At 30.1% G+C, this 25,340-nt stretch overlaps 1 protein-coding gene across 1 annotated transcript; it reads left to right on the top strand.

Annotated features, from left to right (window-relative positions):
• Window positions 1–6,694: 6,694 nt before the first annotated feature.
• On the top strand, window positions 6,695–23,382 carry LOC117912795 (probable protein phosphatase 2C 60). The gene is made up of 11 exons (XM_034827509.1): window positions 6,695–7,045; window positions 8,087–8,209; window positions 14,723–14,786; window positions 16,514–16,622; window positions 16,847–17,003; window positions 18,268–18,393; window positions 18,731–18,854; window positions 19,159–19,235; window positions 20,808–20,860; window positions 22,334–22,388; window positions 22,943–23,382. The coding sequence occupies exons 2-11, from the start codon at window positions 8,093–8,095 to the stop codon at window positions 23,132–23,134; spliced, it is 1,074 nt and encodes a 357-aa protein (XP_034683400.1). The 5' UTR covers window positions 6,695–7,045; window positions 8,087–8,092; the 3' UTR covers window positions 23,135–23,382.
• The last annotated feature ends 1,958 nt before the right edge of the window (window positions 23,383–25,340 follow it).

The following is a 25,340-nucleotide window of genomic DNA, read 5'->3' as shown; positions in this document are numbered from 1 at the left end:
AAAAATTTGGTCCTCCTCTCATCTCACCTTTTCAATAACTTTTAAATTAAAACTTATTATTATTATTATTATTATTCAATTTCCTGGAACAACTTTTTATGATTGCAATTAAAGACCACATAAAATTGAATAATTCCATTAATTTTTAATATAACAATACAAAAATTCAATTTTCTCACAATATTATGAAAAATTGTAGGCCAACCCCTAAATTTAAAACTCATTCATAATTTTCCCTGATAATATTTTGCCAAATTCACAAAAATTTCTCGCATTCTAATGTTTATGCTATTTTTAGTTGGAAAGAGAAAAACAATAGGATTTATATATATATATATATATATATTTGATTTTATTGTTAAAAATATGAAATAAAATCAAATATATTAAATTTAATTAAAATTTTATGTATTTTTAAATTATTTAATTTTTAGATAATAATAAAAATAAGTGAAATAAATTTAAAATAATACATAAAAATAGTTTATTAATTTTTAATTTATTTTTACTTTTTTTAATTTTTCTCCTTTTATATTATTTATTTTTGTTTTTATATTTTTCTTATAAAAACCATAGAAGGTATGTTTAATTTGTTTAATTTGTAGAATATAATAGGATAAAATATGTATGTCTCAAAAATACATAAGATGTCATATCATATTGAATAAAACATACATATCTTAGAACACTAGGGTTTGACTCGTAAACCCTCCGGACCACTCAGGGTCCCGTGGGATTAGTCGAGGTGCGCGTAAGATGGCCCAGACATCCACTGTTATAAAAATAAAAAAAAAAACTAGGGTTTGACTCGTAATATATGATATCTACGTTTTAAAATATCATATCCTATGAATTTAATGTAACATATCCAATAAAATATCTTATATTATATCATATTTATATTTAATTTGTAAAACGAATAAAAAAATATAAAATATATATTATTTTATATATTTAAAATATTTTCAATTTAAAAAAAATGAAATGTGTCTTATGTTTAACAACATTCATGATTCAAATATTTAAACTTTACAAATAATTTTTTTTATATTTTATGTTATTTAATATATAAAATAATTTATTTGTCATATATCAATATTATTTTATAAAATATTTTTTAGTTTTTCTTTTTTAACCATAAATTTAAATTTTTGCTAGGGTTGGATTTGAAAATTATATTTATTTATTTTTAAAAATATAATATTTATTTATTTGAAAATTATATTGATTTTAAATGTAATAAAAAAAATTAAAAATTAAAAATCGGAAAAAAAAATTTTAATAATTTCATAGTCAGAATAAAGGTGAGTCGCGATCACGTCGTTAGAGGCACGTGGGTTTTCGTACATTCAATTTAGGCCCAAATGTTCCAGGAAAGAGAAACACTTTTCCCTAAAGTTAAAAAGAGTACAGTAGTTGTTGACGTAACGAAAATTAGATAAGAAAGAAAATTTTAAATTTATTTCAAAGTGTTGGTTCCTTAGAATTGAATCTATCCACACTTCTCAAAACTGCGAAAGGATTGGGCATGTTGATTTTTTTTTATTTTTAATGTTTAATAAAAATAAAATATTATAAAAATAAATAATCTAATATTTAACACTATTAAGTGTTAAGGTTCTATTTAGAATTAAGTAAAAAAAATAAACACCACCTAAGAAAGGTAGACGTAAAACTAGATCATATACTCTCATAATCCATTAACGGTAACGAAGATTTCCTATTGATTCAAACCCTATCAATATTCAATATGCCATTCCAATATCTAACAGTCCAAGATTTCCTATGGGTCTTATATGTGGCCTTAATTTCTACGAAATAGCAGGCCAAATGTTAATGGCTTATGTACAACTTTGGGTCCACATTGGACTTTGGTACACTTTCCTTAAATATGTGGGCATCAATGGTATTATCTTTGAACCGACCTATAATTTGGAGGAAAGTATCCAGAGTGTACCCCTCCTGTTAATAGTACATATATGTGTATAGGCCTAATTGGCTTATGTGGTCACTTTGTGTCCACATTAATTGGGTTCACTCTTCGTAAGATATCTCGAATAATATCAAAAGTATTTTCTTTGGAATAAAGCAGCTAGATTGTGTCATGTGATATCCATATCGAATAGAGAAAAAAAATTAGTATATATATATATGTGTGGGTAAAATAGGCCTTAATTGGCTTATGTGGTTATTTTGTGTCCAAGTTAAACTAGATTCATTTGTCCGATAAGATGTTCGGAATAATATCAAAAGTATTTTCTTTGAACCAAGCTACAACTTAGAAGAAAACATCTAGATCATGTCACGTGATATCCCATATAGAATAGAGAAAAAAAAAATTTAATGTTACATATATATATATATATATATGAACTTCTCTTAGCATTGTAGATGTGTTTTAAAGTTATGAAGGTTTCCTTTGATCTAAAATAAATAATATCTATATAATTCGGTGAGAATCATATGCAGACAACAATATTTTCTTGATCTAATTAAGACAAAAATGATTAATAAAGCTTTTTTAACTATTAAATAAATGAATTAAAATATAAAATATTGGATATTAAGATTATTTCAAGTTCTTATTATATCATGCACTACAAAATATCAATTAAATGCTAGAGAGTTGGTTTTTTACATTAGAGAAAGTTAATGTTATGTTTGAATTTTAGTATAACTCAAATGTATTTGTACGTAAACATTCATCATCATTCATAAGAATGGTATGCCATATTTTTTTTTCTATCTTTTTATTTCTCTCTGTGATATCGAAGCCTTTGAATCCTAAACCCTAGCCCCAACTTGGAGCAAATTTAAGGTACAAGGTTTGAGCCACCTCCCATTACCCCTATGGCAAATGGTAGTGACTTTGTCATGCCTATGTATTGTTAATGTTTCATTCCTTGTAGCCTCTAATGCAATATCCTAATTTTAATGTCTCTTTCCCTGTAGATTATAATGTAATATCTTGGTTTTGATACCTTTTTCCTTATAACATCCAATACAATATACTAGTGTCAATGCCTCTTTATATTCAAGAGCTCCAAAGTTTTTTGGTTCAAATTTATTAGAATTTTCTTCTTCTTTGCTTCATACATGTATTGGTTTGGTTTCCTTCGTTTAACATATATTTATTACTTCCTTATTACTTTCAATTCTATCCCTCTCTTTCTCTCTCTCTCTCTAAAAGCTTCCTCATTTGATTGCATTTTTGCATGTCTTAGGAAAACAAATATGTCATGTTCAATCTACCTTTACTTGAAACTCATCTTATACTTCGCCTTCTACTTTGCCTCCTGTGTTATCTATTACATTAGCTTCTGATCCTACTCTTCCTTCAACAAAATTTCTTTCTACAAGTTTCTCAAATATTTTGAAAATCTGACTCAATAAGATCTCATTATTCTTTTCTAATTTTTTAATCACCAAGTTGAATCCACTCACCATTTGGACCTAGAGAGACCGCTCTCCACAAAAGTTAATGTTATCTTTAATTTAAATATTAGTATTTATTTATTTATTATTAGTTTGAATTAAAATAATATATAGAGCAAAAGTCTTTTATTAGTTTGAATTAAAGGAGTAGATAGAGTTTGAATTTATATATAATTTAAATGTATTTGTATATAACTATTCATCATCATTAGTGAGAATGATATACCATATTTGTTAAAATTGAGATGGAGAGAAGAACAAATCATATTCCTAAAGTACTAAAATCTGGAGTTGAATATTTATTTCCCATTCAATGGTTGATTTGGAGGAATTTACCTTAATTTGCTCTTATTATTTCTATTCAAAATTTTGATGATTGTTGAATTACCATCTCGTATTTATTTATTTTGGAATCATTCTTCGACAAAGTTCTGTCATAGTGAGAAATTCTCTTTTCTCCTCTCCTTTTCTCTTTGTGGATGTAGACAAATTGTCAAACCACGTTATATCCTTATGTCATCATTTTCTTTCTTTTCTATATTTTTAACTTGTTATTCTACTTTCTTTTCTTAATTTTACAATATTTTTCTCAATCTTCTTATTTCTCTGTATTGCACCCATCTCTCACAAGCAAAGAAGGATGGCTGAAATGCCGCCATTTTATGTGAGAAATCTTAGTCTTATAATGATTTATTTTTACATATTACTATTATTTTTTCTTTTCTTTACCCGCTTTAAATACAAAGTTTAATACCATCTTTTAAAAAAAATAAAAAATGAAGGAGTTCCATTACATAAATTTAAAAAAAAAACATAGAAGAGACTAACCAAATATTTTAAATTCATGAATTTTTTTAATGAGAAATGAGAATCAAAATTGAATCCACATGGTAATATTAACAAAAGTTTCTATAAAAAAAAATCTATACCATTTGGAGCAATTCTAAACTTGTGCCCTATCTTATAAATAACTCTTCTTTCCATTGAAAAGTAAGTTGCCTTTTGTTTTTTTATTCTTTTAGCCAAATCAAAGTTTTTCGTGACACATGGGTAATTGCTAATTATGTGAAATATAGTAGTCTTTGGACTTAGAGTCTTTTTGACAGTTATTATATAAAACATTTTTAATTTAAAAAAAAAAGTCTTTTTTTCGATAAAAAAAAATGGTGTTCGATAAAATTTAAAAATACAAAAAATCATTTTTTGTGTTGAAAATTATTTATAATGTTTTCATTACTTTTTATTACAATTAAAAGAATTATTTAATATTTAGATATAAATAGAAAAAAAATCTTCGACAATATTTTTTAATATATTATATAATAAAAAAATAAATTTTAAAATATTAAATTACCCATCCAGAAATCATTGTAATTTTCAAAATAATTTAAAAATTTACTAAATATCTAATTTTTATAAGAAAATGTTTTTAACCATTATAAAATGCTTTTAATATTTTTCAAAATCACTCCTAAATTTGTTCTTAATCATCTGCCCATGTAAAGTGACAAGTTGATTTGGGTCACCCCCTATCAAACTGGCATCACAGGAAATTTGTACAATAAAATTTTCTAACCTTTTCTTAAAAAATAATTCGTATTTACCATTTATTCCCATTTTGAACTTTTTATTTATTTATTATTTTATAATTTTTTATTTTTAAAAAGGCACTTAAAAAGTGCCTGTACTGATCTTGCCTAACTCTAACTTCTAATTGGAGTTTTTTAAAGAAGCTTAGATAAAAAAAAAAAAAAAAAAACAAATCCAGTGAAAGAAATAAAAAATCATTTATTAAAATAAATTTTTTTTTTTGGATCTGGAATCTGTTTTTGCTTACGAGTGCTTTAATTATTATTAAATATAATGAACAACCCTCGAAGAGATGGGAAGAAGCTTCCTCAGGGGGTGAAAAGTAGATAATTTAAAAAAATTGCATTAAAATAAAATATTTCAAACAAACCCTTGGTCTCGTACAAAGTTTCATCCCTAGCTTTTTTTTAAAGGATAAGCATGATACTTGATTTGCCAACAATAAACAACCATCCTTGTCCCCCATGTTCAAGAAAAAAAAGAAGAAGTAAAAAGATGAAAAATTTTAAATTTATAAATCTAACCTTTCTTGTGTTTTAACTTAAAATGTAAATCATTTTTTTAATATAAATATCTTTTAATAATTTAACTATTTACACGTAAGTTTTAAAATTTTTACGGGAAAAGAAGAGAGTTTTTTTTTTTTTTTGTTAAAAGGGAGTATTTTTTTAGGTTGAAAAATGTGGAAGATTAGATTTACAAATGCAAGATGATTTCATTGATTTTAATCAAATAACCTAAAAATAAAATCAAAGATGTGTTTATTATAAACTATATGAGCTTTTAAAAATAAATAAAAACTATTTTTTATATTGAACAAATTTTAGAGTCCATTTCATATTGATTTTAAAAAACGTTTATATATTTAAATATTTGGTAAAATTTAGGAAACATTTTTTAAAATCTGAAAAGTTATTTATAGTATTAAAAAATAATTCCTAATACTATTTGAAAAAATGCTTGATACATGATTATTCTCAATACACTTTTATTATAATTTGTCAAACACATCAAAAGCATAGGGAGAGAACTAAAAATTGTTTTCTATTTTTAAAAATAAAAAATTGAGTGTTTAAAAAAAATATTTTTTAGTTGTTTTTTATTATTTTTCTTAAGACTATTTTAAAAAATAATTATACGAACATATAAAATGATTAAAAATAAGATATTATATATAAAAATTATTTTAAAATATTTAAGGTTTTCAAACAAACTTTTATTTTACAAAAATGAGAGAACAATTTTTGAAAATAGACTCAAATTATTTTCAAAACTACTTTTGAAAGCCGTTACCAAACACGCTAAAAATGTTTTTGAAGAAAATCTTTTAATTATTTTATTATTTTAAAAATAAAATATTACATATAACATTTATTTTTAAAAAATATAAAAAACAAGGTAAATTTTTTTCATGTTTCCAAATAAAGTCTAAATTTTTCCAATTCATTGTAACTTTTTTTTCTTTTTCTTTTTATTGAATAGACCTAAAAAAAAAAAAATTAATGTGTATAATAGATATCAATTATTATCATTTATTATACACATAAATGATATTTGGGGTCATTCATAAAGCAAAATAGGGGTAGAAAATTGAAGCAGCAGGCACTGAGAGGAGAGGAGGGTGATGGAGTCACTGATGAATTAAATGGCGAAGGAAATGTGGGGGCGATTGGGGATTAGGCACAAATCACGAGTAGTCACACCACCATAGCCAAGAGTCGTTTGCCAATCCAAACCCCCTTAAAAAAATAATCCCGAAATATCTTCTCTCATCACTTATCGAACAAAAGTCTTTTTTTTTTTTTCTCTCTCTCTCCACCCTGCTGTATTTCTCTCTCTAGTTTCGTCGGCTAGTCCTCCTCTCTCTGTCTTGTTAATTTTCTTGTTTTTCTCTCAGATAACGGGAATACTTCTCTTGGTTTTTGTTATTTCTGAAAAAAAAACCACGCTCAGATTGTACCCCACTTCCGTCCTCAGCGCTCTGATCCGATTTTTCGTATTCACGCCCAATCGGGCAGTTGTAAGCACACTCCTAAACCCTAGTACACCCTGTAATTTTATGCTGATTTTGCCTTAGTTCAATCTTTTCTGTTTCAAAGTTAACTTCTGGGTTTTCTTTTTTCCTTTTCCTGTTTTTTTTTTTTGGATTTTAGATTAAATTTTGTTGTATTCTGATGTTACTCTTCTGTGATTCCATCATTATATTTCGATTTAGTATTTGGGTCTGCGCGATTTTTCTTTTAATTGTCTGATTTTTTAGGTTCATCGTGTTCATTTCACATAATTTTATTACATGGGTCTGTTTTTTTTTTTTTCGTTATATTTCAATTATAATCTGACTCTCGATTTCTTTTTGAAACTATCTGTTGTTGATCTTCATTTTTTTTTTTGTCATAATGATTTGATATTGTTTGAAGTTGGTCTTTAATTTTCTGATTTAAGTTAATTGCCATTGATAACTGTTGATTAGTTTTGAAGATTCTATTCTGAACTTTCGGTAACTAATTCCTGTGTTTTATTGCTTGAAATCTACGTCGATTTTGAGTGGATTTGATCCGATCTAGGATTTGGTAAAAGTTGACTTGATTTGAAGATAATTAGATTGACCTTTGATTGTCAAATGAAGGAAATTTAATCATTGAATCTGATGGTATTTGCTGTTTTTATCTCCAAGAAGATTTAAAACTTTCCAGGACTGAATGGTTCTGTTGGTGGCTTTTGAGCCATTCGGTTTCTGATGATTAAAAGGAAGTGGAAAATCTAATGTTTTTTTTTTCCCAGCAACCATACGGGGCACTAGCATTTACACAATCTGATGATGCTTCGGGAACTACTTCTCTACTGAGGAGTGTTGTATTTTGCTATCTTCTTTTTTGATAGGTTCTCTTGGATTTTTATTTTTTTGTGCCTTCATTTTTAGCAAACCTTTTGATGACAAGAGAAAATAGTAGTTATCAATTTGTTTTTTCCTTTTTCATTTTCATTTTTCTGGGTTGAAATCTTGTTGTGATTGAGAATTTTCTTTATTTACTCATTACTTCTTAATTTGTTTCGGTTTCAGCTAGAGATGGGTATATACCTGAGCACTCCAAAAACTGAGAAGTTATCTGAGGATGGTGAGAATGGCAGGGTTAGATATGGTTTATCATCCATGCAAGGATGGCGCGCAACCATGGAAGATGCTGTGAGTAAACAGTGGAATCTTTGGCCTTTCTAATTTAAAATATGTTGATTGCATTTGGGTTTGTCTGATGTATGCATGTCATAGACAAATTGAGTTGGGTTGTGAAAATTAGTATTTATGGTTTGATATATTGAATCGTCATCCATTTTGTATCTTTATCCATCTTGGGAGGAATCAATTATATTGTTGTGTTGTGGTACATTATTCTGATGCTAGTTTTTCCGTTATGGGCCTCACAGCTCTAGTCAGATAAAAATGAAACTAAACTATTTTGAGTGCCTTTGAAGTTGGTCTTTTTTCAATAAACGAAGCAATGTTGCTAATAACAGAGAGAACTCAGATAAGACAAAAATTTCGAAATCATTGGAGGAGCCTCTTACAATGCCACACTTTGGCCAATTTGGTTCATCTGTTTTAACAGCATCATTTGAAAACTGTGCTAGCTAATTATTTTAATGGTTAATAATATGGCTAGTATGGTATTTCTTTAGTTTCATCCAATGGAAAATCATCTATTTGATAAGGCTTCCATAGCTATAAAAAAGTGTGATGTGTGGTTATTAGGGGCCTTGTTACCTTGGGCAGATTAATCAATCTAAGAAGCCTTGTTGTTAATGATTCATTGGGCATCAAACCATATTTTTGCTGATGAAGTTGAAAGAATTAGATTATTGGCTGATTTGTTTTGTTGACCTGCTGTTCAGTATGGTTGTTTCAGTTTCTTTACTTCTTGTTTTATTGAATTAATCTGCTTTTTTATGAAGCTTCTTCTTCAAGTATTTCTGTTTGTAATGTTATGTATTAAATATTTGCTTTCACTATATGCACACACACAACATACAAGATAGTACACGAAGGATGAGTTATCCCTTAAAGAGAGGAACAACTATACAATAAGGGAGAGGCAAAAAAGATAGTCACTGTCATCCAATGTTATCAAAGGCAATCACCTAGGTCGCCTAGGCCATCAGGCAGGGTACCTTTTGAAGACCTAGGCAAGGCGACTTCAAAGAGGCAACACCTAAGCAATCGCCTTAGGATAAGGCACAAGGTATAGAGGTGGTCGCCTTTGACCATGAATTAAGATTAAACATACTTAGATATAATTTCATTCAATCTAACATTGGATTAAATAAAGTATAAGATAAAATATTATATTATCAATCATAGAGATAATAAGATGGAGGGTTATCAATCTAGTCTTGATGGAAGTAATGACAATTTTAATTTCAATAATGACTATGATGATGATGCCTAAAGCTTCTCTAGAATGTTCAATTTCTTATTTTGTTTTTTATTTTGCTTTTTAGATGTTTGAAAAATCAGAATATACATTTAGATAGGATGAATATCTTTAAACAATATGATGTTTTTTTATAATATGGGGTATAATATTTAACACTTTCAATAATTATTACTATTTTGTTAATTTTATAAGACATCGTGAGTGATGAAAAATTACTAGTGTTGATTGTTGAAGACAACATTTATATTGGTTGAATATCGAATAGGTAAATATATGTATATCTTTTTATCGCCTTACTATTGTTAGGTTATCGCCTTAATATCGCCTTTTGCTTTTGACAACATTGCTGTCATCATGGTATTATTTCTTGTATGGTAAGGATTATGGTTTTTTTCTTGTTTGTGTTTTTCCTTGTGGTTGCTCTTATCTATTGATGAGACCCCATCCCTACTTCCATTCTCATCCAAGTTTTTTGTTTTCTAGCTCCCCTCCTTGAATATTTTTTTGGTCCATTATAACTTGCAATGTTGTGCACCACCATTCATTAATATGGAGCAAGCCTGTTCTTTTAGAAGTTATTTTAAACATTTTTTGGGGGTATTATATCAGTATTTTTTTTTTTGAAATTTTCATTTTAACATTTTGTGAAATCCTTCTAAAAACTAACAGTTTTTTTTTTCCTTTTCTTTTTCCTTGTATTTTTCTTGCCTTTTTCTTATGTCATGGTATGTATTTCAAAGCTGCATGCAAACCTTGTTCTCATGGACCCTTATGGGTTAGTTTCTTATGTCATGGTATGTATTTCAATGCTACATGCAAACTTTGTACTCATGGACCCTTCTAGGTTAGTTTATAGGGGCTTGTGGTTTTTTTTCTTGTTTTTATTTATTTACCACATTTTTCTTTTTCTTACATTGTGAACAAGGTCTTCTCTCACTTGTTCTTCTTGTCTCTTCTAATAAATTTGTTTTCTAATAAAAAATTAGTTCAATATTTAATCCTGCTATAATAACATTTCAAGATTTAGTTCAATAAGTAGGGAACTCTATCTAAAAAGATCTTAATACACATGAATTTGGCTTGATCAATGAAATGGTGTGACTCAAGGGTAATGAGTGTATTTGAAATATGTTGGATGAGGTCAATTATGAGAACACATTTGGGAGATACTATCACATGCATTATGATGACACAATTCACATTATCACTATGACCATTGACTAGTCTCCTCCAACCAAATGTTGTAATTGCTCGACAAATTCACAAGGGTCAACCCTTCCAATAAAGCAAGGATATCTCCTTATCTATATGTGTGTGTGTGTGTGTGTGTGTGTGTGTGTGTGTGTATGTTGTATTTATGTATTGATTGCTTTGACGAGCCAAAGAGTGAGATCTTGCAAAGTTAAAAACTTTGTATTTGGGTAATTGGTGTTAGGATTGTGGAGACATGCTTAAGATGGAATGTACATTCTTTCTTAAAAGAGAATCATATCTCCTTGAGTTAATTTATATCATCTGATTGCTAGCATCCAAGACAAATCCTTCAGTAAAGGGAGTGCTGAAACAATCCTCTATTATGTTTGTATAAATGAATATAACATTTTGGATAGCATTATAAAATTATTAAATTAAGTCTTGTAGGAATCTAAGATTCTTATACATCATAAATGGGTTGACAATAAAAGTTGTGTCTCTCCAAGGGCCATTTATAGATATTGAATTTCATCTATTTAGTGGATGCTATTTAATATCTAAAACATGGTGCTTGTTTGGATGTATTTGGTATAATGGGATTTGAATAACATATTCACAATCATTGACTATAATTACCTTATTTATAGGAGTGAATTTTAATTAATTACTCTTGTAATTTCCTTCAATATATGCGCAAAAATCCAATTTTTAATTTTTCTTCCAAGTTCTTTGATTAAGATATGATTAATCAATAAAAGCATAGAACATGCAACCCCACAAAAGGGCATGGGATTTTCGTTGAAAGCCACCTACAAAATCTCTAAGAGACCTTGCGGATGTAAAAATCGCAGGGTTAATATATCACAATGCTAAATCCACTAAATATGAAAAAATAGGTATATAGTTTTACTTGGTAGTTAGTAATCCTTAAGACTTACTTTGCTAGTACCTACACCTACTCTCACATCCACGATGCAACATCTCCATATTCCTTAGAGGACTCTTCAACAACTTGAGGGGATGAGATTTTGCAACCACAAACTCAATAAATTGTGATTTTTCTTTGTGAAAGTGTTTGTTAAAGTACAAAGGGTGATAATATAAAGCTTAGGTGCAACAAAGGCAAAATCGCGTGATATGAGGTGTATATATATTGAATTAACCTAATGGACTTGAAAATGATTTAAAAATCTTATTTTATCAAAAAATGGTTTAGGAAACTCAGGAAATCTTGGAAACTAGTGATTCTAGATCAATCCAGTGTTGACCACTTGAGCACTATTTAAGGCCACTTAAAGCACTAGGAGGGCTTGGGCTGTCATTGAGGATGCTTGCGTACTCTTATATAAATTTCCATTTTTCAATTTTCACATACCCAACTTCCTTTTTCCTCTGCTATAATATTCAATTAAAGTTTTTTTATAGATTAATCTGATGCTCGATTTCCATATGAGTACATTCTGTATCTTTTATGTCATTATTTCCAATAACTCAAACCTACTTATCTGTGTCATCCTGGATTGATTTCGTTGCAATCTCGAGTCTTCATAAGTAGTGTAGATTACATGAAAGCTTGTGGAGTCCTAAATGAGAATGAACAGGACAAAATTCCCAACATAACTAAATAACCTCACAAAAGTATGACCAAGTGGTATCTGCTTCAGCTAAGCCTGTTATGATACCAATATTTGAAGTTCAGTATTTTGATTTATTGTGAAATAACTCAATCTATTGAGAGATGATTTAGTGGTCTTGCTCAAGAATTGGAGATGACTCGAACATCTTTTGTTCTTTGATGCTATTTATTGGTGTAAACATCACCTAGAGGTTAGATCTTATCAAGGCATATTTTAAAATTTTCAAAATACTTGTCAAACCAACATGTTACCAAAAAAAAAAAAAAAAACTATTTAACAAGTTACAATTTCAAATATAAAAAAACTGTATTGAATATAAAAATAGGCACAAGGTCATAATTAATTTTTAAAAATTTATAATTAATTAAATTTAACATGAAGCTATGAAATAAAAGAATTTTTAATATTAAAGACTAGGTTGAATACATATTCTTATCACTCTTTAAACAATGTTAAATGTGATGAAAATTTATTTTATTAAATTTTTTGGATTATTTAATTGTATTTATTTTTTGGTACCTTCTTTATAACTTTATTTTTTATTTTTTAAGCTTCCTTACTATCATGTTATGTCTATGGTCTAATACTAATTTGAGATACCAAGACTGATGGTCCTCAAGATCTCCCGAATTGATGACTGATACTATGACTTTGAACCATGCCCTAGACCTCCCTTCTCTTGAGCCTAATTTGTTACTTCTTTATAGAAATTCTTTAAAGAGGTGGTTAACCCTATTCCTCTTGATTTTTCACATGCAACTAGTATGAAAGTAAAGACAATAAGGACTTGTTTGGTAACTATTTTCGAAAACAATTTTGAAAAATAGTTTTTGAGAACAATTTTTGAAAATTGTTCTCTAATTTTTATAAAACAAAAGTCTGTTTGGAAACTTAAAATGTTTTAACCTGTTTTTAATATTTTTAAATATGTTCTAAAAATAATTTTTATATCTAGTGTTTTATTTTTAATTATTCTACATTGTTGTATAATTATTTCTTAAAATAACCCTCAAAAAACAAGTGAAAACAATAGAAAATAACTAAAAGATATTATCTGAAAATATCTTGTTTTCTATTCTTAAGAACAGAAAACAAAAAACAGTTTTTGGTTGTCAAATGTGCTTTCTGTGTTTTTTGTTCTGGAAAATAGAAAACTGTTCTTAAAAATTGTTCCGAAATAGACCCTAAATGTCTACATGAGCCTTGGCTGGACTTGTGATCATATCCTATGTCATAGGAGGGACACCTTTCTTCTTCCTCTATATCGATCAAACTGAATATGTTTTGATTAATTTGGTTCTATTTTATGATTCATGATGAACATGTAAATCAGTTGTCTTTTTGTTCAAGAGAATATTTTTCTGTGTAGCTTATTTCAATTGTCTCTTGGAGTGTTTAAGATTTTTTTTTACATTTTTATCAGGTTTTTTTTTTCTTTTTATTTATATTTTTTTGGAAGGATATCTTGTCGTTTATTGTACTTACTAATTCATTTATACGAATTTGTTGTTCCTGATATAAAAAAAAAAGGGAAAAAAGAAAAAGAAAAGTTAGAAAACCAACAAAGAGGATTCTTTGGGTGTCTGTCCAACAAAAGCGTTAAAGCTGATTTACTGTAATAAAAGCTTCTTTATTTGCTTGCCATTATCATATCATATCTCATGACTTTGAACTTGAAGGTAGAGATGTGACTGCAGTGGAAGTCAGGTTTTACAAATGGTCAGTGCATCCACTGGTTTTGCAAAACCAAATGAACTGCTGAGCTTTCTGTTTTGAACTCATCCTTAGGTCATTACAAAACCAAAGTCTCCTTTCTTATTAACTAAATGACACAACTAAAGTCTTGTGCCTATTTAACTTGTGTAGATATTTGATTTCTAATGTAGGTTCTGTGTGTGATTTGTTGCTTAAATTTTTTTTTCTTTTTTCTATTAAAATATCACACTTATTTTATTTGTGATTGCTTAATTGTGACTGCCAAAAAATTATAATTCCATCCAAATTTAAACATTGTCTGTTGTGGGGAAGTGTATTTGATGGATTTTGTTTACAATTTGTGTTCCAGTCTGATCGTCACTGAACTGTTTGTTGAAAATGTGAAGTGTTTACAAAATGGAAGAGAGATGAGGATTCAGTTTGTCAAATCATCTCTCTTCCATTTTATATAGTCTGAAGGAATTTAAGTGCATTTCAGAGAAATGTAAGATGGGTTATCAACTCAACTGCAATTCCATGTTTTTGTTTCATGCTTACAAATTTGGTATCTTGGCATTGTCTGCCTTTGGTCATGATCCTCACAAATAAATGTTTAATTTTCAACATTTTGATCTTGGCTTATTGGAAATGTTAATTTGTGCACTAAATTGAACTTGTTAGTTTATTTATGCATATATATATATATATACTGTTATTTACCATGGTTATTTGTTATTTTAGCATGCTGCATACCCTGATCTGGATGCTTCCACTTCGTTTTTTGGTGTTTATGATGGCCATGGAGGTAAGAAAATGTCTGGTGTTTTTGGTGTTCTTTTGTTCATTCTATATTTAAGTGTTGTACTTTGTGTTACCTTCAATTCATTTATTTATCTTTTCCTTTTAACTTGGATTGATTTAATCAAATTGGATTAATTTCAGGAATTCAGATGACTTTGCTCACAATAGATCCTATATGCAATTGGATCCAACCAAAAATTTTATTCACTGTACATTTTCTTTTGTGATTTATTTCTTTGTAACATACACTGAAGCATGTAAATTGGCCATAACTTTTTTCCTCTTTATAGGAATCTGGATTGCCATTATGATACAGATGTATCATGTGTTCATAAAACTTTAATTAATTTAAAAAGTGCTGCAAATGTATGGTGTCTTTTGTTGTTTAAATTTCTTTTTAGTTTATGAATATTTTGTTACTTGAAGTTGTACTAGTCCTGCATATTTTTTCATTCTTTGTTTGCTATAAACTAATCCCTTTTCTTTTCTTTCTGATGATTATGTACAATATATTCTGCATGCTTTAATGCAAATAATTCAGCACTTCGCATCTGGGTGTTTTGGAAGCTGCCTGATCTACTATGAAACTTTTGTTTTTCTTTTCTGATCCTAAAGCAAAGAAACACGAAATAGTGATGTATTTTTCTTAATATTTGATCATTTTTATGAATACTGAAGTTGGGAACGAAATTTGAAACATTTTCCTTGATACAAACTGGTGGAATATGATGTTAAGAATTATCTAAAATTTGTTCAGTTTGTTCCTATGAAAAAGTTTACACTTTGATGAGTTTGAATGGGACTCAAACTGGAAGATCTAGGTAATGTGGTTGTGATCAAGCATGGGTAATTATATCTTTTATCTTTATTTTTGTTACAATATTGATTTCAAAAAACTCCAGTAGGTGGCATCATGCCCAAGTACAATCAGTATACAAGAAGCACCCAAAAGAAAAAAGAAGGAAACATTAACTGCAAAATGGAGCAGAAATGGGCTCTTAATTCAGAGGCAACCCTTAATGTAAATAAAACAAAAAGAACTATTCTTATAGGATCTTCCATTGGCCACAAAAATAATGATTTCAAGATTGTTTCATTCTTCTTCCAGCCATGGAATTCCACACCCCCCATCAGTCCAGCCCCAACCCCACTTCTAAGGAGAAAATGTATCTTTTTTATTTATTTATTTATTTATTATTATTATTATTGTTTCCTCTTTGATCACTAAGTATTCTATTTGAAGTTAATCCTTTCTTACCATTTAGATTTATATCGTGGTAGGTGGTACTGTCCAGTTTAAGTTTTCATGTTATGGAAAGCATTGGTAGTTAGGATTAGAACATCATCTTGCATATGTTTGAGTAACCATTTTTTGTTAAAATGTTATTAGCTCACTTGCTAACTTTTCTCTCTCTCTCTCTCTCTCTATTTATTTATTTTGTGGGGGTGAACTTTGTTTCTTTTCAATTCATTTTTATATTTCATTCTTTTGCCACATCCAATGTCTCATGACACAGTTATTATTTCGTTTAGCTATGCCAAATTCATCTGTTATATTGTGGTGGAAGGCCTTCGTCTCAGGAAACACTGTAATAGTTAACTGTATTACAAATCACCAATCCCTTCTGCTCATGATCAAGCTTATGCATGAAGTATAAACATTAGATAGAATTGTCTCTCATAACACTGCATTTAGGTTCTTGCTGCTCACCCAAGCCCTTTAATTTGCAGGTAAGGTAGTTGCAAAGTTTTGTGCCAAGTATCTTCACCAACAGGTGCTCAAGAATGAAGCTTATACAGCTGGAGACTTGGGAACTTCTGTTCAGAAATCCTTTTTCAGGTTGTTAGTTCTTAGATTATCTTTCCACTATTTTCTATTTTTTAGCAGCTGGTGTGATCATGATCTGGTAATGGTGCTATACTTTAATGGTTTAGGATCATAAAGTGATTGATTATGCACAAGCTCTGCTACCTTTATCCCCCTCTCTCTGATGACAAGCACTTCTGATTTTAGTTTATGTGGTTCTGACTTTCACCAAAAAAAATGTGTTACTCTTGATGTAGAATGGATGAGATGATGCGGGGACAGAGAGGGTGGAGGGAATTAGCTGTTCTAGGAGATAAAATAAACAAATTCACTGGCATGATAGAAGGTTTGATTTGGTCTCCAAGGAGCAGCAGCGATGGTAATGACCATGTTGATGATTGGGCATTTGAGGAGGTAGTTTCTTACACTATTGGCAACTGTAAAAAAAATATTAAGCATTGGCATACAAGCTTTTTACTCTAGCATTGGCATACATTTGATTCAAAATTCTTTGTGACAATTTATGGAGGTTTAAAGAAGTTCCTTTTAGAAAAACATTTCATCTAATGTTCAACATTCATCAATTTGAATTTTATTTGGTTAAAATTATTTTAATCATGTGGAAATTTTTGGTAGAAATCCAAACTGATTTCAAATGCATGCTACATTGCTCTGTTGTTCAAATAGAGGAATATTTCTTTGCTTCATCTTCATTAAGATTTGTGTTATATATGTAGTGTTAAGAGTTCATATTTTTTATACTTGATTTTAACAACAGAATTACACTTCTTAATTGAGGGTAGCTGAATTTTATGAATTGATGTTTTGGGTAAAATTCACAAAATTTTATGAATTTTATGAGTTGTGCAATATTTTGTTTGATTTGCCATTGAGGCCTGATCAAGTGGCAAGGGTTTGGGTGGGGTGGGGTATGGGGTGTGGGAGGTTTCTGATTGAGTCCCAACCAAAAAAAAATATTAACCGTCAAAAAAAATTATTTTTGTTTGATTCATTAGCATTTGCTTTATGAAAGATAGTTACTTTAAGCATATTATTCTTTGTTTGAATCTCTTGAAGTGTATGCTGTGGATTTGGTCATGTAGTTGTTTGGTCATGTTATTATGATGAGTATTTCCCATGGTTACTGGGAAGCATGTATTCATAGGTTAGCTGAACTCTTTGATGAGTGAATAAATTTGATGTTGAGGCTACTTGAAAATTTAAAACTGTGCTATGAGGATTCATGGTGATATTTCTTCTATTTATGTATTTTCCTTCTAGATTGTATTCTATAATAATTGAGAAACTGCAATAGAAAAGAGTTTATAAGAAAGATACTTATAGCCTCATTGGTGTGACTGTTCTGTGGATTTTGATACATATTTTGATTGGAATCCTATCTGCCCTTGTCAGACTTAGTTGGGAAGCAGAGGCCAGCTTCAAGAGTTATATGTTTTTTATTGTAAACAAAGAATCTAGGGTACATTGCAGGGTATGCCATTTATATCAGCAAATAGAATGTGGCTTCTGTGGAATTCTGTAATTCATGTTTGGAATTGTCTATCCCATATCCTCTAGGTGATGCTATATACGGAAAGAGTTGTTTGATGAGTTTTATTTTATCTGTTTCTTCTATTATTCTATGATTTACTTGTTACTCTATAACTATTGTAACCAGGGCCCTCATTCTGATTTTGCTGGACCAACTTCTGGGAGTACAGCCTGTGTCGCAATTATTAGAAATAACCAACTTGTTGTTGCTAATGCTGGTGATTCTCGTTGTGTAATTTCTAGGAAGGGTCAGGTAAGTGACAGGAAATTTTTGAGAGACTTCTTTAAGCATGTTTTACTTGCCCAACTGTGAGAAGGCAACTCCTTTTTTAATTTTTTTTCTTTTGGTTCTTGAAAAGACAGTTGACACAAAACCAAATGACTTCTGCACCATAGGCAGTTAAAGATGTAACCAAAATTTTGATTAGTGATGAATGGACAGGCTCTGGCATTCAGAATTTTTTAGCATAAAAAACATAGAATTTATTTTTATTTTTTATTATCATTTTCATTTTTATGATAGATTCTCTATAAAATATGCATTTTGTAGTTAATTTGATTTTTTTTTTTTGTGTGTGTGTGTAATGCAGGCTTACAATCTGTCTAGAGACCACAAACCTGATCTCGAGGTCGAGAAAGAGCGAATTTTAAAAGCTGGTGGTTTTATCCATGCAGGCCGAGTCAATGGAAGTTTAAATCTTGCAAGAGCCATAGGTGCTTGCCTGTTTGACACTTCTAAATTTCTAATGAACTACTTATTTTTCCTTCTTTTGTTTGTCTGTTCTTTTAATTTTCTTTTTCTTTTTTCTTTTTTGGTTATTTGTTTGGTATTTTGTTCTGGGGTTTATAGACTCCCAGCCCATTCTGTAGGCTGCAAGAAAAACCCAAGGTGCAGTGGCAGCTAGCTCCATAAGCTCAGGGCCATTGCTATCCATTCCCAAGTTAAACAGAATTTACACATGCACAAGAGAGGTTGTTTAGTTTTCATGTCACAGGCCAAGTTTTCTATTTATTGTAGGTGATATGGAATTCAAGCAGAACAAATTTTTGCCTCCTGAAAAGCAAATTGTAACCGCCAATCCAGATATAAACACTGTATGTATCTTCTGCCTTGTGCAATAGTTACAATATGATAAAATTGCTATTCAGTATGTATACTACAAGTATCTTTCTTCCTTGCAATAATTGATACAGGAAAAGTTTACCGCACAATGTATACTTTGATTATGTCCATGGTCAAAGAAGAAGCAAGTTTAATGTTATTTTTCTCTCATAATTGTAGAAATAACATTGATGAAGAGTTCAACCATAGAAAAGGTGAGAGAAAAAGTAGAAATAACTTTGATGAAAGGTTTAACTATGGTTCCCAAAAGATTAAGAAAACTAGACATTTTCAATGAAACTTATAACACAAATGTACTCTCATTTCAAATTCTTATGAGAAAGGAATCATGTATAAGCACGACAACCATTGGTAGAATTGCTTTGTGTCACATAGTTTGAGTGGGAGTCTGAGAAAATGAAATGGGTTTGAAGCAAAAATAGAAGATTTTCAAAAGGGAGGTGTTGTCCAAATTCTTTAACTTGGTCTATATTTTGATCAAATGTCTAGCATATTGTCACAGGATGCTTCAAATGACCCTCCCCATGGGCTTATATAGGAGGAGGGAAACTTTTGGAAACTCCTAGAGCCATCTACACTAAGCCATTGGTGGGAAGAGTGTGGAAGGTTCTAGAAATGCCTAGAGATGTCCACACATCTCTACACTATGGTGGAAGGCATGAGAAGAGTCCAAGGCTTTCTAGAGACTTCTAGGAATCTCTTGTATATTCTAGTACATAGGGTTGTACATAGAATAGGGTAGGATGTTCTAGAATATTCTTGATTTGTAAGGAACCCTCCAAGGTTCCAGAGAGTTCCCTTGGTGCCTATAAATAAGTGAGGGCCTCATTTGGCCATGCCACCACCCAAATCACTTCCTAACCAAGCAAGTGAGCTTCCAAGCACTTGTAAAGGCTTCTTTGAGTAATAAAGAGCTTCCATTCTTTAAGGAGTTGCCTACTAAGCTTCTTAAGCTTTCGAGTCGCAAGTGTATTAGCCGAGCAAGCTAAGCATTGGGGATCAAGGCTGACTTAGCAAGATCAAGCGTCTTGACTTGCCTAAGTGCCGCACGAGCTTAGTGAACGACTAAGTCCGTGACAATATGCTCTTATTTTGAATGGAACATGAATGCTTGTGCATGTGAGCTTAGGCAAAAGGAAAAGGAGAAGATCTACAAAGAGGGGTTTAAATTGTCTATGTATTGTTTGTGTGTGAAGCCTCAAGAAAATGGGAGGAAGAAGCACATGCTCTTTTTATTGCATTTTGATCTATATCTAAAGTTTATTACATCTATTTTGTACTTCCTTCATAGTTGTTAGGTCATGGCCTTGTTTGTGGCTGCTCTTTTCCTTTATTTGTTCCTATGGGGTACCTCTTATACCCATGTACTCTGGGGTTTGCCCCCTTCAGTTACCTTTATGTATATTTTTTTTCCTATTAAAACAATAGATGTTGGATCTTGAACACTTATGCATGTGGTGGCACTTCATACTAATGTCATCAAATCTTCACCTAATTCTTTTTCTTTCTACTTTTTCTGATGTTTATTCATTTTCTAAATTTAGGTTGAACTTTGCGATGATGATGATTTTATCGTGCTGGCATGTGATGGCATATGGTATGCATCTTATACTTTTTTCTTTGTCAATTCAATATAGAATCTCACTGTAAAATTGCATTGATAGTTAAATGCATTACATTAGTTTTATCGAAGGATGAATTTACCTGCATCCTAATTATCAGTATGAAATTAGTTTTGGTTTGCCTCACTTCAACAGAAAATGAATCTAAGGTAATGGTAATGGAGGTTTATATTGATGTGGCTATAATATTGTCATCCTATGTTGTGAAAATATTTGCATTCTTGTTCTCTTTTTATAAGGGGAGTATTTGCATTATTATGAAAGAGATAAATTGTTCATGGCTGAATGTTTAACAAAAAATGACACCCAAGGAAGGATAAAATATCAATGAAGAAGTCAGTTGCTTCATTTTGTTACTTTTTTACAAGTACACCGACACAGTTATGGACATTGATATGAAGATCAGTGCATGTTCTACTAGTATACACTCTAGGTCATTCTGGTTGTAAGAGAACTATAAGTAAGGGCAACTTTTTTATTTTTATTTTTAAAGGTTTAGTATCCGTTTGGATGCATTTCCTGTTTTTTATTTTAAAAAACAGAAAATGGTTATAACTTGAAAAAGTATTGGTTTTTAAAAATTGTTTAAAAAATTTGAAGTGTTAAAAAGTATGTCTACACTTTTTGTATAGAAGTTATTGCTACTTTCTATTTTTAATAACAAAAAACAGGTTAGTGTATTCAAACAAGACCTTAATTTTTTTAATTTTTTTTCCTTTTTTTTTTCTTTGTTGAAGAGAATATTGAATTTGGTTTATAACGAAGTATTGAATGTCTTGTGTATTTTGAGGCTCCTTGAGCCATTTTCTATATTTCCTTTTGCATAAGGTTATGAGCAACCTTAGTGAAAACACTATGATTTCATTTGGTTTGTGGAATGGAGTGCTGATTCCAGTTCTGTGCATAAAGGACCACTTTTGGAATTTTAATGGGTTTGCTACACCAAAAATATGATAAGTACTCACCTAGATTTTGAGGTTTAAGGCAATTTCTATGTGCCTTAGTCATTGGTTTCTTGTGTTGTGATATAGTCAGTCCATCACTTAGGGGGTGTTTGGTAAAACTTAATACTTAATAACTTAAGTTACAAGTTGGTTTACCAAACACCCACTTAGTTGGGATTATTGTACATGTATCTGAGTTATTTATTTTTGTGAATACCTTGTTGCATTTCCAAATCTTACATAATTTGTGCTGTTTTGGTTAGTTCAATTATTCTTGTCAGTCATATGACTCACAATTTCTCCTGCTCATCTTGGTGAGTGCATGCCTGAAATGCTCAATTTTGTTTGATCAGAACTGCTGGGACACTCCTTGCTAGGGTTTCTCCTACAAACATATATGATCAATACATATCTCCTGTTCATGATTGTAACTTGGTGAAGTTGGATTCAGTCCTTTTAATTTATGATAATTGAAACTCTGCTCCTTCTGTAAATATTTTCCAGGGATTGCATGTCAAGCCAGCAACTAGTAGATTTTATACAGGAGCAACTGATCTCGGTAAGTTAATTTCATCTTTAGAACTTCTGCTTTTCAAGTGTAATTAGAAAAACAACTGACTAAGTTTGTTTTCTTTGTTTATAATGTTAAAAAGCAGGAGCAAGAAAAATGTTTGATAACTGTTGTTTTTTTTATTTATTAGAAACAAGAGAAGTATATATTTGTATTAACAAAAGCATGAGAAGGATGAGGAGCCTTGTCTGCTATTACAAAAAAACCCGATCGTAATATGATTCTACTATACAAGGAATCTATGCAAAAGGTTTTTACTACAAACGCAACTCCTCTCAGGGATGTCCAAACCTTTTTGATTTACAAACCGAAAGCCAGTTGAGTTGGATGACATTGAGAAGAATACCTTTAAAAGCCTCGGTTTACAAGGCCTAGAAAGAGGAATAGAAGTAAAGTAAATCCCACAACCCCTCTATCATCCTCCACTTATCTTAAAAAATAGTGGCATTTCTTTCCCGCCACGCATGCCAAAATAATGTGTGACAAGCTATTTGTCAAAAGGTCTTGCCTCTAATTGATACCAAACAATGAAAATTATGCAGGAAAGCAAGCTTTCTGCAGTATGTGAACGAGTACTTGATAGGTGTTTAGCTCCATCAACAGCTGGTGGTGAAGGGTGTGACAACATGACCATGATCTTGGTGCAATTCAAGAAGCCCATCACGGCCACTCCATCAGGGGAGCAATCTTCATCATGTAACCAAGCTGATACTGAACCGAAACCAACAGAGTAAGTCATCCATCTTGCATAGATGGGTGAATTTCATTCGTATTTAAGATCCACCCTCACACACGCTTGTTAGAATTCTGGAAGATTTCAATTCTCAGATTGTCTGTAATTGTAGATTGTTTAGCACTACAATGAATGAAGAAACACTTGAAAAAAAAAATAATAATGTATGTTTGTTTCTTTTTGTTTGGTGTGTGTTCATAGGTTTGAATTTATTATCACTATAATAACATGTACAGGTGATTTTAATTACGATTTTTCAGAAAATCATCGAGGTTAAATGGGTAATTTTGTGATTAATTATGTTTTATATGGCTCGAAATGTTGATAAATTTTGGTTAGTTATGCACCTTCTGCTTTTACCATGAGGATTTAAAAATCAGGAGTAGGAGTTTGAGGATTTGATCCCATAATCCCATGGGTGACACGACATAAGGGGATTTCACAATCTTATAGGGAATTACAAATAGTATCATAATGATCTTGAATGCTTCTTTGGGAGCTTGTGAATTTGATCCCACAATCTAATGATTGATACGACATGAAGTTGAGGGGAAGAAGTTCTTGATTGGGTGATTGTAATGTCTAACATCTGACTATGTTGCTATATATGTAGTGGGTTTGATCTCTTAATGGCAAAATCCATCTATTTGATCCTATAATCTTATGAGCAATACAACATAGTAACTATGTAGATGTGTGATATAAGGGGTGAGTGATACAATATGGTAACTATATATATATATATATATATATATATATTTGATTTTAACTTTCTCCTAGTTTGAAACATTTCTCATAAAACATGGAAGAAGACCAAGAATTCTGTTTGGAAGTGTTCTTTTAGTTTGTAGCGCTTTTACTAATAGCAATTTCATTAAAACCATTTTTAAGGAGAATCATTTAGTATTTAGATATAAATAAATTAATAGCTTTAATAATGTCTTTGTGTCATGTATTATAAAATTTAAGAAAATTGTGATTTTTGAAAGAATCATTTTAAGTGATTCTCTAGATTTTTAAAAGTTTGACAAACATATAATTTTTATAAGAAAAAGTTTGACAAACGTATAATTTTTGTAAGAAAGCATTTTAAAGCATTAGGAAATGTTATAACCCCTCAAAATCATTCCCTATAGGCTCTAATTATGATTAAAACTATAACCAAGAGTTATATATATATATATTGATTATATTACCCTCCCATGATATAGAAGACTTCACAATATTGACTATATCACCATATTAATGCTCAATCATAATGATTGTCAATAATTTTATATTTGCTATAGAAAACTTCGCGATAATGTGGAGTCTTCTATAGCAAATAAAATAATGACTCGAGAATGAGGTAAATGGTGGTTAACTTTCAAATTTTTTATTAATTTATAAAATAATTTAATTCAAAGTTAATAAGCAATAAAAAGTAAAGGAAAGATGATGGATATACATGGTAGGGCACTAACTTGCATACATTTATGGTCTTCAAATTTCAATACAAGTCTCTGAGGTACTTCATTATGAAAGGATTCTCCATACAATACCTTAACTATATACTTGGTTTTTAGGTTCTAATAAAAGTTTACAATTCCACAATATTCTTCCAACACTTCAACATTTTCATGCAAGAATGATAAATATAGCTTTGAAAACAATACAAGAAATATCTTTGCAATTTTTGATAAGATGAAATAGTAGTCAATTTCAAAGTGCAATGAATAAGGTTTGTATGAGACTGACCAATAATCTTATTATTTATAGTCAACCTTATTGGTGAAGGATAAGGATTCCAAATTAAATGGAGAATTATCTCCATTATGTTTTTAACCAATTTAATTCAAAAACAAATTTTGAATTTCATGGAAACTCATCTACTTATCCATCCCCTTTTTATTTGACCCATATGTGGATGGTGAATTTAAAAAAACATTTAAATTATAAAATCTCTCACTTGTCCATATTGGATAAAATCTCCCTATTTTTTCTCCCAATCTTACATCAAGTCATTTTCTTCATATAGAAAATGGAGTGTGCGACAAGATGAGAAACTATGAAGTATGAGTGCTTATGCTAAGTGTCCATCTCACTAGCACAGCACATCGCTAAAAAAAAATCTCGTTTATACTCTAGACCTGTTAATCACACCAATTCAAACACCTTTAAAAGCCTCTCAATGAGTCATATCTCAATTAAAAGATGCTTAATCCCAA

The sequence above is a fragment of the Vitis riparia genome, chromosome 4, assembly GCF_004353265.1.
Source record: "Vitis riparia cultivar Riparia Gloire de Montpellier isolate 1030 chromosome 4, EGFV_Vit.rip_1.0, whole genome shotgun sequence".
Taxonomy (NCBI): domain Eukaryota; kingdom Viridiplantae; phylum Streptophyta; class Magnoliopsida; order Vitales; family Vitaceae; genus Vitis; species Vitis riparia.
This window is presented reverse-complemented; position numbering and strand designations above follow the sequence as displayed.